Here is a 15609-nt window from a genome sequence, read left to right on the forward strand (position 1 = left end):
ACACACACACATATATACAGAGAGAGCGAGAGAGAGAAATATATATTTTTGTGTGCCGCTTTCTGCTGTGATTGAGGAGATGCACCTACCAAAGAGAAATGTGGCCCTGAACGCCAGAGATGCCAGTTTTGGAACTGGGAAATCAGGATTCAGCCCTGCCTTCGACTAACATCTTGTGATTCTGGTCAAATCATGTAATCTCCCAGTCTCTAAAACAGCGTGCAATGAAAACTGGTGGTCATATAAAGCACTCTAATGCCCTTAGGACAAGTTTGTGCTATATAAAACTGCACAAAAATAGAAGGTATGCGTACGAAGCTGTGCCGGCATACAGCTGTGGGTTTTTTTGTTTTTTTTTATTTGTTTTTTTAATCTATTTTACATAACATTCCAAGCTCCAGCACTGCATGGTACCATATTCTCATGGTTTGGGAACTAAAGAGAGATGGGTGCAGACTGCTAGGAATATTGAGGTATGCAGTGTATAAAATACATGTTATACCAAGACATGCAAATTAGCAAAGAAGGGACTGGGAAGTACGAAAAACATACTTTTCTGAAATCAGGACTCGAGTAGTCTCTTCATTATTGCATAGCATATTTTCATCAACTTACTCCTGTTTAACTAGGACATTTCTCAGTAGGTAACTGACGTCAGAAAATTTCTTGGGCAATATACAAAATTACTAAGAAAGAGAACTGAAATTTGAATATTAATTTACCGCTCATATTAGTCATAAAAATGATGAAGGCAATCCTGTCTAAATGCATTATTAAATCATAAAAGAACATTAGTCAATAGGCACTTCCTACCTCTGTTGCTGGGTTTATGTTGTTTTTCAAATATCCAGTAAGAGCTGCAACTTGAAATGCAAAATATGGCAGAGCCCAATTTTCCCTCAAAGGAATGGAGTCATGCATTCGTGTAGTATCTGCACTAGAAAAAGACCGAACAGAATCAGCATCTCCATTCGGCATTGCAATTCAGATTTGCATGATGGCTAATTGAGGTGATAATTTTAAAGACAAGTGCTGGCACAATGTACAATACAACGTGTAACGAGCTCATTTAGGAGCGGAATACGTTTTTATATATATTTATGAAATATATCACTTATATAAAATTCTTACATGCCCTACATACTAACTTTAAAACGATACTAAGCACACATTTATCTGCAATACGTAGCCATAAAAAAGGTACTATATCTTTTGACAGTACAAGTCTCAGTTAAGTGAGTAATCTTAGAGCTTTGTTCATGGTAATTTGACAATATAATAATAGAAAAACAATATCTAGTATCACTGAAATTAATAACACTTCAGATACTGATAAGTAAAAGGAAGTACTTTGGCTGTAAAATAGATTTATAAAATATGTCACAATTAGTTTCTTACCTGTTGATACCAAACCATGCTGCAGCGAGAAGTCCTGCATACCAGGACCCACTCAAAATCCAGCTTGTAACAAACAAAGAAGCAACGTAAATTCCTTGCAGGATCAGTACTATGCCAATGTAGAAATACACTGGATCAGAAGGATTCTAGATCAGGAGACAATGCAATGAAATGGTATTAATGGGTTTCTAGAAACAAATGTCAAAAACAATATAAGCTACTAAAGAAGAATGTTGGTTTGCCTACTATTAATCAGGACACAAGAGATTAGAACACAAGCAAACCTCATGGTCCTATGTTTGACCACAATAACATCACCCGTTATGCAGGGTGTAATACCTGGATCTGCAGCAAAACACTGAATAAAAATAATCTATTAAAAACAAAATGTTATGCTGCTGGTTTTCTACAGATTTTATCTTACTGGCCAATGTAAATACTGTGCTACAGACAAATGACAGTGAGAGATGATTTTTTCCATATTTTTAAATTAATGCATCATCAGTGTTTACAGCACTGAAAACTGCATCACTCACACCCTTCTAAATGTTTAATTTGCCGTTAGACTCAAGACCAACTCATAAGGTTCTCTTGCCCCTCCCCAATTGTCTTGCCTTTACAGAAACCTAACTCACAGACTTACATCATCCACTGTAGCCAAATCCTCCCGGCTGTAACATGCAGAAAAACAGGACATCAGGCAGAGGGTTAGCTTTTATTCACAAAGACAAGGTCATCTTTAGTGAAATCCAAGGGCGAGAGTTTGGAAGTGATGGATCAAAGCTGCACCCAAGCATGCTCACCACTGCTTCCGCCGCCCCAGACATGGAGCTCTACGAATAAATTGCTGATGACAGTTTGCTTATCTCCAACTTGAAAACATATAAAGATATTAAAGAGCCACTCCAGACAACTGGGAGGACAGTGATGAATCCATAGTTAGAGTATCCACCGGAAAGAGCACAACCAAAGATAAGTATCTTGTTATCTAGACAATACCACTAATGAACCTAGACGCTCACTCTGCAGCCTTGCTGGTGTCTAAAAACCAGTACTCCTCAAGCCAATGCTGTGCTAGTAGCCTTGGCTAAGGTCAAATAAGACTGTAGGACTTAGAGGGGTTCTTTCATGGCTAGTGCATAGCATATTTTAACAACAGTGTGTTGATTTCCAACTTGGGACTTTAATAAGATATTAAAGAATCACTCCATAAAAGCTGAGAGGAGGGAGGACAGTGACAAATCTACAGTTAGACAATGTATCCAGACAAAGAGCTTTACCAAAGTTAAGTACCTTGTTCTTCAGATGGATACCACCACCTGAACGTTCCTTAACAGTAGAACAGATTTCATAGCAGTACCTCCAAAAGGTGGGTGGTCTGGGGAGTGGGCTCAAACTAGAAAGTCCAGTAGGACTGCACGGGCAAAGTGGCTTTCTCCCCGGACCAGAATATTTAGACAGTAGTGCTTCACGAACAGTGACTCCCATGTTGTAACCGGGTAAGTGTCTAATCCCAGTATTCCTCATACTGATGCGGTCATAGATTCCTTGGCTCTGGTCAGTTACACCAGCAGGCCTTCAAGGGGTTGCTTCATGGTCTGTGCATAGTATATTTTAATGCAGAACACTATCGACCTAGAAGGGGTCCTCTTCTGCACCACCTTGCCTTTTTTTGCTCCAGAAAACCCTTCTAAGGGCTGATGGTCCATATGATGGGTTGAGTAAATGGTTCCTCTCATCTTTCAAGGGGTGAGGTGAAGCAAAAAAACACTGGTAGGGTAATGGATTAATGAATTGGCGGACGCGAAAAGGAGTCACATCTTTTCATAACAATCACTGACAGAGCCAACTCACTTATGCGTGATCTATTGTCTTTGTCAATGTTTTTTTAGCCATACTGTACAGCAGTGCAGAAAGTTTAAATAAAAAAAAGTGCTTGGGTGCTGTCAGTACTGGCCACGTCATAGTGCTGGATTTATTCTTACTTTCAGACGTGCTGATGTACAACATGACTAAACAAAATTGACAAAGCAAGTGAATCTTGAGCTTTGCCAATGCTTGCATAAGTTGTCAGGCTATAATGCTAGTGGGGTCATTAAGAGTCCAGTTTAAAAAACGGGCTCTAAACACCCTTCACAAATTAGGTTTGTGTCAGGTCAGGTATTCGGGGATGTTTTTTCATTTGTCTGCCACGTTACGCCTTACTAGATCATTTACATCCAGACGGTTATTGATGTTTGCTTTGATTTCGGGTTAGTTTTGCGGCACCTAATTTGTGTGCCATCACAGAGGCATTGCAGCTCAAAAAGTGCACCTACTGTACTTGTCTACAGTATCCTTACATAATCTTTACTGTACAACTGAGTAGCTCTCGCACACAGCAGCCATGGTGTTGTGGCCTCCATGATCGGTCTAGAATCAATTAGAGAATCCTTTTTTATTTCAGATGAATCCGCTCTCAACCTGTCCCAATCGTTTCACATACGTGGGAACAAATGGGGTCTTCCTGAAGCAGATATTGCCTCACAGTCATTTCCCCCCAACAAAATAACACACCTAGAAGCTTCCTCTTGGAAACTACCTTCAGGTCTCTGAAGAAACACGGTCGAAGAACGAAACGAAAAACGGGAGATTGACCACCAAGTGATACAAAGCGGGAGACTGACCACCAGTGACGCAAAACATGCTAACATTCCCGTACACAGATAAATAATCAGCCCATTCAACTCCAGGTACAGAGCGAGTTTTTACAAAATATTGCAAACAACAAAATATTAATAACCATTTAAGCTTTGCGGTCTTACAAATGACAACATTTCCTTCTGCGGTGTAAAACCAAAACGATATTATCTACAAAGTCGAGCTTTCTATTCTGCATTTCAGCCTTCATGCTTTTGCATGAAAAAAGGAAAATCAAATACTTACAAATGTATAGGTAGAAAACTGGGGGTCTTTGGAGAGGCAGACAACGAAGGGTCAAGTTAGAGGGTCCAAGTCCAAGTGTTCTCTTTATTTTGTGAACTTGGAAATGGTTGATACCTTGTCAGCACTAATTCTTCACTATGATTCGCCATCGGACTTTTTTATTTTCATCGTATGCTCATCTTCGGTTTTTGGATATCCTCTGAACTTTACATTTTCGCCTTAATCCTCCTTTTGCAAGAAATCGAGCCTTAGACAGGGCATGCTCTGTTTTGCTAGAAAACGGTGGCTCTGATCCACTCATGTGAAGTACTCCATGAGAGTGTGTGGGTTTTTGAGCTGTCTCCCTCATGTACATTTTTCCGTCTTGCTGTCTGTTGCCTGTGTGCTTCTTTCTATTGCCTCCCCCCACTCAAGCGCCCTCCATGTTGCTTTTTCTGTCCCTTCTGCCCTCCCTGTGTTGCTTTGATGTCAGTCACCCCCACCCTCCCGGTGTTGCTTTCTCGTTCGTCCCCACACCAGTGTTACTTCTTCATTCCCCTGGGTTGCTTTGCACCCTCACTACTTCTGTTTGGCCACCCATTGCTTATGGTTTTTTTCTTGTTCATTTTAAGTCACTTCCTGTAACTTTGTAGGAAGGGAAGTTACTTAAACATTCACAATAGTGACTTGATGCTCATTTTACATTAGTGCACAGGTTAAAGTTGGATTTATGTCACTTCCTCTTCTCTAACAATACGGCCGCCTTTCTCACAGCGACCCATAGGGAAGGCTTATTGCGCTGAGACTACTTTCATCAGTTGATCTTTGCCGCTCACTGGAATGGTGCGGACAGCCATGTTGATGCGCTTTTTGTGGTGAACAAACTTTTAAAGAAGCGGCATGTCCCGTTCGTGGTCTCGGCACGGCTTCTGCACCTGAAACCTGGATCTACGGGGCACAAGAAGATCAAGAATGTACAAGGAAGAAGCAGGAGCATTACTCCAAATGTGAGAAGATGCACATGCCACTGCTTCCTTTCTCTCACAGCCTCACGAGTCCTAAGTCTGCTTCGAGATCAGTTGAAGTATATTGCTTGGAGGCCACATGTGAGAAAGTGGCTCTGTATATACTGTTCCCAAATAGGTACAGTGTGTACAGAGTCCACAGTCCCTAGAGGTTTGGCAGAGGCTAAAAGTTAGATATAACCTTACTCTCTGAAGTGGTAGCTTGGTCGAGCAGTAAGGCAGTATCAGAGGACAGTGTATAGCATTTGTTGTACACACTCAGTTGGCAAATGGTCTCACACACTCAATAACTGAACTCTAGGCCAATGGTTTCTATAAAAAAAATATATGTCTGTTTTATTTCAGAACCAACAATAGGTATTAAAATATACTTTCTCAGAATGACATGCTTTAGGTAAATACTTTTGCAATATGCAATTGACTTTTGTAAATACTGGTTACAGGTTGTTGCAATAGGCAACACAAGTTCAAACACAATAATGCATTGAGCTCATAGAGAAAATTGAGTTTTCGGCTGTTGGGTAAGTACTCGACTGGCAAAGTTAAGGTTCTGGGCACAAACTCAGGGGTCTCCCAGGGTCAGGTAGGTACAGTTGTTACACCCTCAGCGGCGCTGGGGCAGCCGGGTGCAGAGTGAGTTAGGCCCAATGTTATCCTATGGGAGGAAGGGGGGCCTTGGTTGGTGGCTGCTGACTAGCAGGCCACGAGGCTATGGAAGCTGTGCTCCTGGTCACTTGCTCAGGGCAAATGGGGAAGTAGATAGGTGTAGAGGTTACACTGCCAGGGCCACTCGGGCGGCTGGGTGTAGGGTGCTTTTGAGCCTTCGGATGCTCAATTGATTTCAATGGGAAAGCTCCTGGTTGGAAAAAAAGGTGCAAGCTCGGGGACGAAGATTCTTCAGGTGCCACCACCACTTCAAGAGGTAAGTTGGGTTGTTGGAGGATAGGTAGGTAGCCAGGAGTTGGGCACAGGAGGCCGCAGGGCGCCGGGGGAAGGGGTGCCTTTTGGTGTCGGGAAATCTTACCCTCTGTTGATCGTGGTTGGGGGGGTACCTGGTTCTGAGGCTGCAGGCGTCGTCAGGAGCGTCGAGGAAAGTCCCTGGGTGCCGGACTCGGGGTCACAGTCGTCGGGGGGTCGTCCTCGTGGTCTTTGTTCACTCCGGCACAGGCCAGGCTTGGCGGGTGCAGAGTGTGCAGGGTTCGCGGTTCCGGGCTGATGCCAGTGATTAGAAGCTGATTTTGAGCAGAGCCTCTGCTCAAGGGAGTCCCAGGTGCTTAGAGCCAAAAGGTAGCCAGGTCCTCCGGGGTTTGTGAGGTTGCTGGCCACAAGAGGTGCCGGGATGTAGCAGGAGTAGGAGCAGGTTCGAGGGTCGGCAAGCCGGTAGGGCTGGGGCCAAAGCATTTGGTGTCTTCCTCTTCTTAGCAGCTGCACGGCAGGTCTTCTTTCTTCTTGCTCTTCTTTGTATTTTGGAATCTGTGGAAGGAAGGTTCAGGGTGCCACTAAATACTAGATTTAGGGGCGTTACAGGTAGGTAAAGGGCAGGGACCAATGGGCCCCTGTCCTGGGGTGGGTACACCCCCTATTCTGCTTCACCTCGCCTCCCCCACCTGAGGGGTGGGGTTGGCAGGCTGGCACATCCCCTGTCCTTATTTGGGGTTTTCGGCCAGGCTTCCCGCCAGAGTAGGGGCTGCAAGTGGCCTGGGGAAGCTCACAGAGGCGGCATGCCTTTGAAGCTTTCCCCTGTCCATCCTGGGGAAGGAGACCTAGCACCTCGCCCAGGATGTGCATTGTTGCAGGCCCAGGAGAGATGGGGCTCTCCTACCCAGGAGTCCAGCAACATGTCTGCTGTGTGGCAGCCTAGGCAGCCTCTCAGACCAGATGTGGATTGTAGGTTAGGTTTCAGGGGGCATCTCTAAGATGCCCTCTGTGGTGCTTGGTACATTAAATCCCACACTGGCATCAGTGCGGGTTTAATGTGCTGAGAGGTTTGATACCAAACTTCTCAGTCTTCAGTGTTGCCATTATGGTGCTGTGGAGTTCGTGTCTGACGAGCTCTCAACACCAAGTACTCTTAAATGGCAGCAATGCACTTACAGGGCCCAGGAATGGACCTGGGTACAGTAGGGGCACAGGGCTCATGCTCCTGGGCCCACACCACTGGCATAGGGCACCCAGCTTGAGGGGTGGCTGATGTATGCCAGGGCAGTGTAGGTGGTGGGCATGGCACACAGGGATGTGTACAATATACACAAAAAACTGTAGGTCTTATTATATATGACCCAAAAACAACAACTAAATGAACTAGATGTTAAGTGGAGTCTTAAAGAAAAATAGATGAGATCCCATCACCCACTAAAGTGGCTTGCTTCATCATCTGGGAACTCTTAATAAACCATACTCCCATATGAAATTGAGAGTTGTGGTTCAACAGGTACTCTGAAAATGAATAGCAGCAAATACTTTTATCTAAGAAAGAGCATAATAGCTATTTGCAGGTTGATGGTTGCAGTGCTAGTGACAATATGTGAAGGTGTAATCTAAAATTGACTATCAAGACACAAAACAAATTTATTTGGCGCTGTCTTGGTGTCAATATAAAAACAGTGCATATACAGTTTAAACAAATAACTGTAAGATGCCCAGGTCTACATGTTTCAGCCTATGGATATTAGAATCAGGGCTTTCGTCAGGACCTATGATGTTATAGCTACTGTAAAGAACTAGTGCTTAAGTGCAAGAAAACAAAATAAAGGTTGGTAACAATAAAACCTGCGCACTTCTGCGAATCCAAAGTGGAAGATTACTGACAGTGGTACTGGGAAAATACCCAACTTTATGCTGGTGCGCGCCTCGCCTCACCTGGCATCCGCTCAGGACATGAGGCACCGCTCTATCCATCGGTACCCCTCTCTGGATCGAAGCTGGAAGGGGAGGTCACAGGGATGTGTGCCATGTCGACTCTTTGTTTTGTCTTGTACCAGACACTAAGCCTGCAAGGGCAGTGTGTGTGTGTTAGGGTACAGGGCCTCTAAGGGGGGCACAATGAGTGCTGCAGCCCTTAGAGGCCTTCCCTGGTCACAAGGCACTGGGTACCATTTACCAGGGGCTGACATGTGGCCAGGGTTTGCCAATTTGGGTTTGATGTTTTTGTAGGGAAGGAACATAGGCCCTGAGCACCTGATTGGCAGGTGTCCAGGGCACACTCAGTCAAAGTACATTCAGCAATTCAGCAAAAAGTGGGGACATACCATGCAAGAAAGATGGCACTTTCTCACACCACACCTGCCTGTCCGTGCTGCAAACTCTTTCCCTGAATGCTGCAAAACTTGCGCAGTGAGAATTGGCTCTTGCACACCCATCAACAGCAGTGCTGAATCTTTTCAATGAAACCCTGGATAAAAGAACTCCTTAACAACCTGAAAATATATATGTTACACCACAACATCTTAGGAAAAAATATTTGCAAATAACTACCCTCATCAAATTGTGTGTGCCATCTCAACACACCATATGACCGGTAGAGGCCCCTGTGCTCCCTGGCATACACAGATGTGAATGTTTGGAATTAACTCTGAGCCCTCCCTAGCATCCCCTATTCCTGCTGGATCTTCCTTAATAAACGTAATACCCTCAATACCAATGTGGTACCAAACATTAGTAGGTTTCCTGTTTTCTTCATTTTCTACTTGATTAAATCCAAAGTGTTTGGGTGGTTAGGTCTATTAATAACTTCGATCTCTCACAGTCTAATGGTGCTTCAGTTTATTCTTTTTTTCTGTAAACTAGGAGATGTGTTCCCTCTTGTGTTGGTCAGGCCGATGCCTCACTGCTCAGCATGTACTCAATATAGGGCCTAATCCGTGGCCTCACCGTACAATTAGTTGTGTGACAGGAGATGGCTTGCGTTTGTGTACCAGTGCCATGGTGTCTGGTTGGCAGCTTCACCACTTCTACCTGCCTCAGCAGTTTATACCTAAACTAACTAACTCATCTATATTTCTTTTGACATTACAACTAGCTGCTCTGCAGCCACTAGCTTTACACCCTGCCAGTCCGGTGCCTAAGTACTCACTACCATGTCATTGCACTGCAGAAGAGATACTGGAACACACTTTGCCTCTACTGGCACAAGATGCTTGTGTCCATCAGTGGCCAGGTTGGGCACTAGTGCTTAGTGTGTGTAGCAACTCCATGACTGGCTACGATGGGTGTGGAAAGTCAACCATGTTAGTAATAAGCACTAGGCAGTGCAGAATAGTAAGCTGGTTGATTTTCATTTGTGCTCTAGGAAATCTAGTTCCATTCATGGTTACAGGAGGAGGCAGTTTCCGAGTCATGGGTAATTCTTTCGCCAAAAGATTTGCACTAAGTAGGATGGAGCCACAATTCATTTTAGGAAACAGAAGCTCAAGGTACTGCTCCACCAGCAACACCTTTAAAATATGCTGCATCACCTAGAAAGTAGTAAGAATCCACATTCCAGCATACTCTGCAACACAAAATCCTATTCACAAAATGGTAGCTGGGTCTCTTACCCCAAACAAAAAGAACAATTAAACAAAATGTCTCACATCTAATGGTATAGTGAGATATTCACAAATGTAGATTATTTTTCCTAGCAGTATTTATTATAGTAGATATCATGGGTTGCATAAATGAGTGGATCTGTGAGCTTGGGATTAGGTTGATTTGGAAGAACCATAACAACCTTTAATAATGCCTTAGAGGATCAACTGAAAGCCGTCCATATACATCACTGCTTGTCATCATCAATGTGTTCCATGGAAGGGTTGGCTTAGTAGTAATATTGCTGGGCAAATTCAAGAGTCATGATCATGGTAAGTTATTATTATTTTTTTTAGCTCTCACCTACCAGACAGCGCAACCTTTCTATTAACAAAAAGGCCTACTGTCAATTTAAAAAGCCCAACCATTGCTTACTACAGATAGGCTATATTGTTCCTCTTATTTGCTTGCTTTTTATTCATCAGCTTGAGTCGACTTTACTTCCTAGTCGTGTGCTTGTCCCACCCCAGGAGCATAGATGCACACCCTGTGTCCTTCCAATGCTCACTTTTGAAGCACTATTTTTATATTTCTGTTTAACCCCTTACCAAGAATGCATGTGTTTTCAGCTGTCTCCCTCATGTACTGCTCTTCCACCCTCTGCAGCACTCTGTGGTGATCTCTCTCACCTGTGTGATTCTCTCCACCTGTTTTTTTTTAACAGTTTTATATAGCGCAAACTTGACCCGATGGTATCGGATATCAGAGCGCTTTACACGAGCACCAGTTGCGTTACATAGGGACACATTCATTTTTGCACAGGGAGAAGTGATTTGCCCAGAATCACAGGATGTCGACCGCCCTAGCCGTTATGCCATTGCGCATGTGCTTACCCCAAAAACTCTAGGTTACTCTCACTAGCCTGTATGCTTCTCTTTCCCCTGCGATCTGTGTTCCTCTTCACCAGTGTTGCTTCCCTCTGTTCTCCATATTTCTTCCCACACCTCTGTCCATTGTAATTCTTCAGCAACTCACCACCCCCATCCTAAGGGTTGCTTCTCCTCACATATTTCTTCTTTCCCTACCAGCGCCCTCAGTTTTGCTTTCCGCAAACCATGCCCTCCATTTTCCACTACCAGCGCCTCCAAAAAGAAACAACAAAAAAAAAACACGCTTTTGCGCAACTTCTTTTGCATTTTTTTTATTTATCAATCTAACTCTGATTAGTAAATAATTTCAAAAAAATTTAAAACCTACATCATTTTGTAGGCACGCACATGCATGTTGCGTGAACCTACAAAATTAGGCAGGCAGGTGGGACATAGCTCTTCTTTTTTCTTTACTCATCAGCCATTCTGCACAGCATCTGGGAGGGAAACCTCCTTTAATATGAAGCTGGAATCACGCTGTGTCTTTACAGCGCCGGCAATAATACGAATGCGTCGTCATTATGCATTCGTTTAGCACGCAAGTCGCCACAACGACTTGCTTTAAGGGGGTGCACTGGTGCAGTGGTGTTGGAGATAAAGTCCAACACCTTCCCTATTGTTGCGCAGACTGGAGTTGGAATAGTAAATGATACTAATCTAAAGTCCAGCACCCCCTTAAGGCAAGTCGTGTAGCGACTTGCGTGCAAAAGGAACGCGTAGTAAAGACGTGTTCCTTACTTCTAATGCCGGCGTTGGAAAAAAGGTATGCGTGCTAAACGCATGCGTGATTCTGTCATATAACCCATCGGGGATGATGTACAGCATCGCTAACAACTATTTGCAAAACTAATAGGCCCGAATGGTGACATCTGTTGGCTTTGCCAATGCTTGTTCTGCCAACCCTTTTTTGTCATATATTTTAAATTTTGTTATTCCAGGCTTTCACTGCTCTGCAGAGAATGACCTTCAATGCTACTGAGATGTGACCAAATATAGGACACAACAGAGTGAATCTATTTGAGTAACATGACAGCAGTAGAAAATATCTCCCGTAGTTTCCATCTACACTCTACTTGGTGAATTTCCAGAATTTGCAATCTTTTTATGCTTGAGCATCATCTGGCTTGTAAATCATTGTAGATTCTGACCTATGGTTGAAGTGAGCCCTGTCACAGTGCACCTCTTATTTACACAAAAGACAGGTCTTTGCCAGCCAATTATTTATTTTAGCTCCTTTTTTGTTTTGGTGAATCATGAAGAGCATTCACAACCTCAGTCTAAAACCTCTTGTCAGAATCATTTCCTGGGTCAGAATTTAGATAGCTGATTTCCATAATCTGTCTTTTCGCTTGGTGGCATGGACTTGTTTACAAATTATGCCCATTAAGTCCATGAATACCTGTTTTTCTGCACATGTACTCATTTTGATTTCATATCTTACACGTCACCTTTTTTTTTTTTAACCCGACTATCAAATAAATCCACTTTCTGTTCGCATGAGTGCATTCATGGTGGCTTCGGGTGACAGAAGTTCCCAACCCCTCCCCCCCCCCCGCCCCCCTCTTGCTTTATTCAGTGTAAATGATGACTGCGGAAATCCTTTGTCAGTCCCTAGAGATCTGCTCCATGAAACAAAATGCATCTCACTTTGATTATTATGTTGGGTAATGCCACTCAGACACGTGTCCGTGTGACCCAAGACGGAAACATACGTTTCAAAGGTTTTTTTTTGGTTTTTTAAAAACTTTATTTTCAAGGTTTTTTTAACTTGGCATACATTACAAAACAGAGCATGTCAGTACGTACTCAGAGCTAACATAGCGGGTATCAGCAGTGCGGTGCAAATAGATGTTAAGAAAGTCCATCAATATACATACCATGGAACAACACAGTGGGATCTGCAGAGATTTAATCGTGTGCCTTATTTTAAAACAGAGGTATTTAACAGTCGCAATCAACATGTCATATGGCCAGAAAACAGACAATGGTGATAAAACATATGTGAGACAGTAGACGCCTGAGGACATAACGCACCCCTCTGATCGATTATCTACTTGTAGTGGATGAAGTATCATCGGATTGAATTCCCCCCGGATGTGTGATCAAGTAATACTTGAGAGGGCCCCATATGTCGGCAGGACGAGATGAACTAGGGATTATTTCTGCATAAAGAGTCATTTTTTCCTGGCAGTACACCAAGTCCAGCATCCAATCTTTGAACTTAGGTACCCGCCCCCTACCCCAGCGACACGCTACTCTTCTCTTAGCCAGCAACAGGCACAGGGAAATGTACTTACGTTGCGCTTTAGGGACATGTTTGGTGTATCCCAATAAAGCGAGAGCCTATTGGCGATGAGCTTATCGAGAATCTTGGTATCGCAGTTAATTAAAGAGAGCGGACGATACGAGTCACAGCTGATCGGGGACTTGCCCGGCTTGAGCAGAGACGTCACCAAAGCATCCCTCTTCGAGGGTGGGAGCATCTTAGATTCAAAGGCGTCCTCAAACACTTCGTGCAATATGGGGGCCATCAGATCTAAATAAGTTTTGTAAAATTCAATGGGTATGCCATCCATTCCCGCTGCTTTCCCCGATTGTATGTGCATTATTGTCTCCCGGACCTAGTCTAGTTCGAAGGGGGCACATAAAAATTTGCGTTGCAAATCTCCTAGCCAGCCTAAAGCTACATCACTGATATAGTCTCCCAAGTCAAGCGTGTCGGCTCTGCTGGATGTGTATAGCGAGGAGTAGTGCTCGGTGAAGATATTAAGAATGTCCGCCGTGTCACGATGGAGCGACCCATCAGGCCCCTGGATTTCTAGAATATGGCCAGAGAAACGTGGCTTATGTATCGTCTCCGCCAGCACCTTCCCAGGACGCTCGCCTTCCCCATACCTCCTGGCCACCCAATACTTGCCCCTGAATTTAGCGTCGTGCCTGGCCGTATCCGTGTATTCAGTTAGTGTATCACGGAACTTGCGCAGTAAGGTAGCAGTGGGTTTAGTGGAAAGCTGCGACTCCAATGCCTGCAGCTCTAACTCCAGCCTACTCGACGTGTTCTGTAAGTCTCGCAGTACCCCCGCACTCTTGGATATGCAAAGGCCACGGACAGTAACCTTAAAGGCGTCCCATATCGTTCCTACTTCTTCCACAGAATCCTTGTTCCTGCTAAAAAAATCCCTAATCTCATACTCCAATTCGCTCTGGAAAACCGTATCCAAGAGTGCAGTGGGCTGCAACCTCCATCTATAGCGCGGGGAACAATACCCAGTCAGGCTCAGAGTTAGCAAGACTGGGGAGTGAGCCGAGTAAGTGCGTGCAAGGTGTGTCACATCAACAATGGCAGTCACAAGCCCCTGAGAAAGCAGCATATAGTCCAATCGTGCCCAGGAGGCGGACTGGGTAGTGAAATGTGTGCCCTCGCGTGTAAGCTGGTGTGCAGGTCTCCAGGCGTCTGTTAGGGAGCACGATGCCAGTATGCCCCTCAGAGTCGCGCTGGATTTTGTGTAATGATGTGGACTAGGGTTAGAGCGGTCTATGGAAGGGTCATGAACTGTGTTAAAATCCCCTCCCCATAGTACGTGGGTGGAGCCGATTTCCAGGAACCTGCCCCACAGGGACAAAAGGAATTCTTGAGTGTCTGTGTTGGGGCCGTAACAGCATGCCAGGGTCACAGAGTCAGTCCCCAGCCGCCCCCATGCAAGACAGTACCTTCCCTCAGGATCGCTGAGCACTCCTATCAATACAAAGGGCGTATGTTTTTTAATAATGATAGCTGTACCCCTGGCATATGAGGAGTAGGATGAGAAAATTCTATGGACAGCCCATTTCTGAACAAAATTGTTAGTGTGCCGAGGATTAAAATTAGTTTCCTGGAGGAACGCTATATTGACTTGGTGCCTGTCTAAATAGGCTAAAATTTGACGCTTCTTCCGAGGGTCACGCAACCCTCTAACATTCCAAGTGATGACGCTCACTTTCCGAGGGGGGTGGGCGCGACATTTAATCAGGAAGGGTGCAACAATGGGCATAAGGGGCACACATAAAAAAAGAACAAGCATCTGCAATGCAATAGGTCTCGCATTTACGCAAGCTTAAGCTATTGGCATTGTAAATGACAATGCCTTTTATTTACATTTTAAAAACCAAAACATACATAAAAGTCATTGTCATTTACAATGCCAATAGCTAAAACTCACGTAAATGCGAGACCTATTGCATTGCAAATGCTTGTTTAGTTATGCTTTACATTATCATGGGTGAAAGCTAACATTTATTAGGCATATTAGTGCGTGAAAGACCTAGGATCCCTGCTTTTTACATTGTCCCAAAAATCCACAAGGCACAGAGACCGCCTTCCGGACGTCCCATAGTATCGGGCATCCAGTCGGTCCTTGAACCGTTATCCCAATATGCAGATTTCTTCTTGAGGGAATGTGTAATTACCCAACCCTCCTATATCCAGGACACTACATCAGTCTTAAAAATCCTGAATGACATTGTTTTTGACCCCCAACATCAACTGTTAGTTACAATTGACATCGAATCGTTATACACCAGCATCCCCCAGGAAGCCACGCTGGTGGCAGCAGCACATGCCCTGGGGGCTTGCGAATGGTTTTACGATGTCCCTCAAAGCTTTGTCCTCCAATGCATTGAACTGGCCCTAACAAAAACATTTTTTGCTTATAAGGACCAGCTTTATTTACAAGTGTCCGGTACATCGATAGGGGCTACATTTGCCCCCAGCTTGGCTTGTATTTACGTGGGCCAATTCGAGACCAACTACATATCCCACTGCACCAATCCCTTCCAGAGGAATATTGCCCTCTGGAAGAGGTACATCG

The 15609-nt window shown here is 44.3% G+C and overlaps 1 protein-coding gene across 1 annotated transcript in view; it reads right to left on the reverse strand.

Moving 5' to 3' along the window:
- Positions 1–15609, reverse strand: part of DPY19L4 (dpy-19 like 4) — a 554933-nt gene that overhangs the window by 410572 nt on the left and 128752 nt on the right. The window contains exons 6-7 of the mRNA XM_085605236.1: positions 1399–1544; positions 814–937 (exon numbers count right to left, since the gene is read on the reverse strand). Of these exons, the coding sequence (XP_085461362.1) occupies positions 814–937; positions 1399–1544 (270 nt within the window). The remainder of the gene's footprint in view (positions 1–813; positions 938–1398; positions 1545–15609) is intronic.

Source organism: Triturus cristatus, chromosome 5_1, assembly GCF_964204655.1.
Source record: "Triturus cristatus chromosome 5_1, aTriCri1.1, whole genome shotgun sequence".
NCBI classification, from domain to species: domain Eukaryota; kingdom Metazoa; phylum Chordata; class Amphibia; order Caudata; family Salamandridae; genus Triturus; species Triturus cristatus.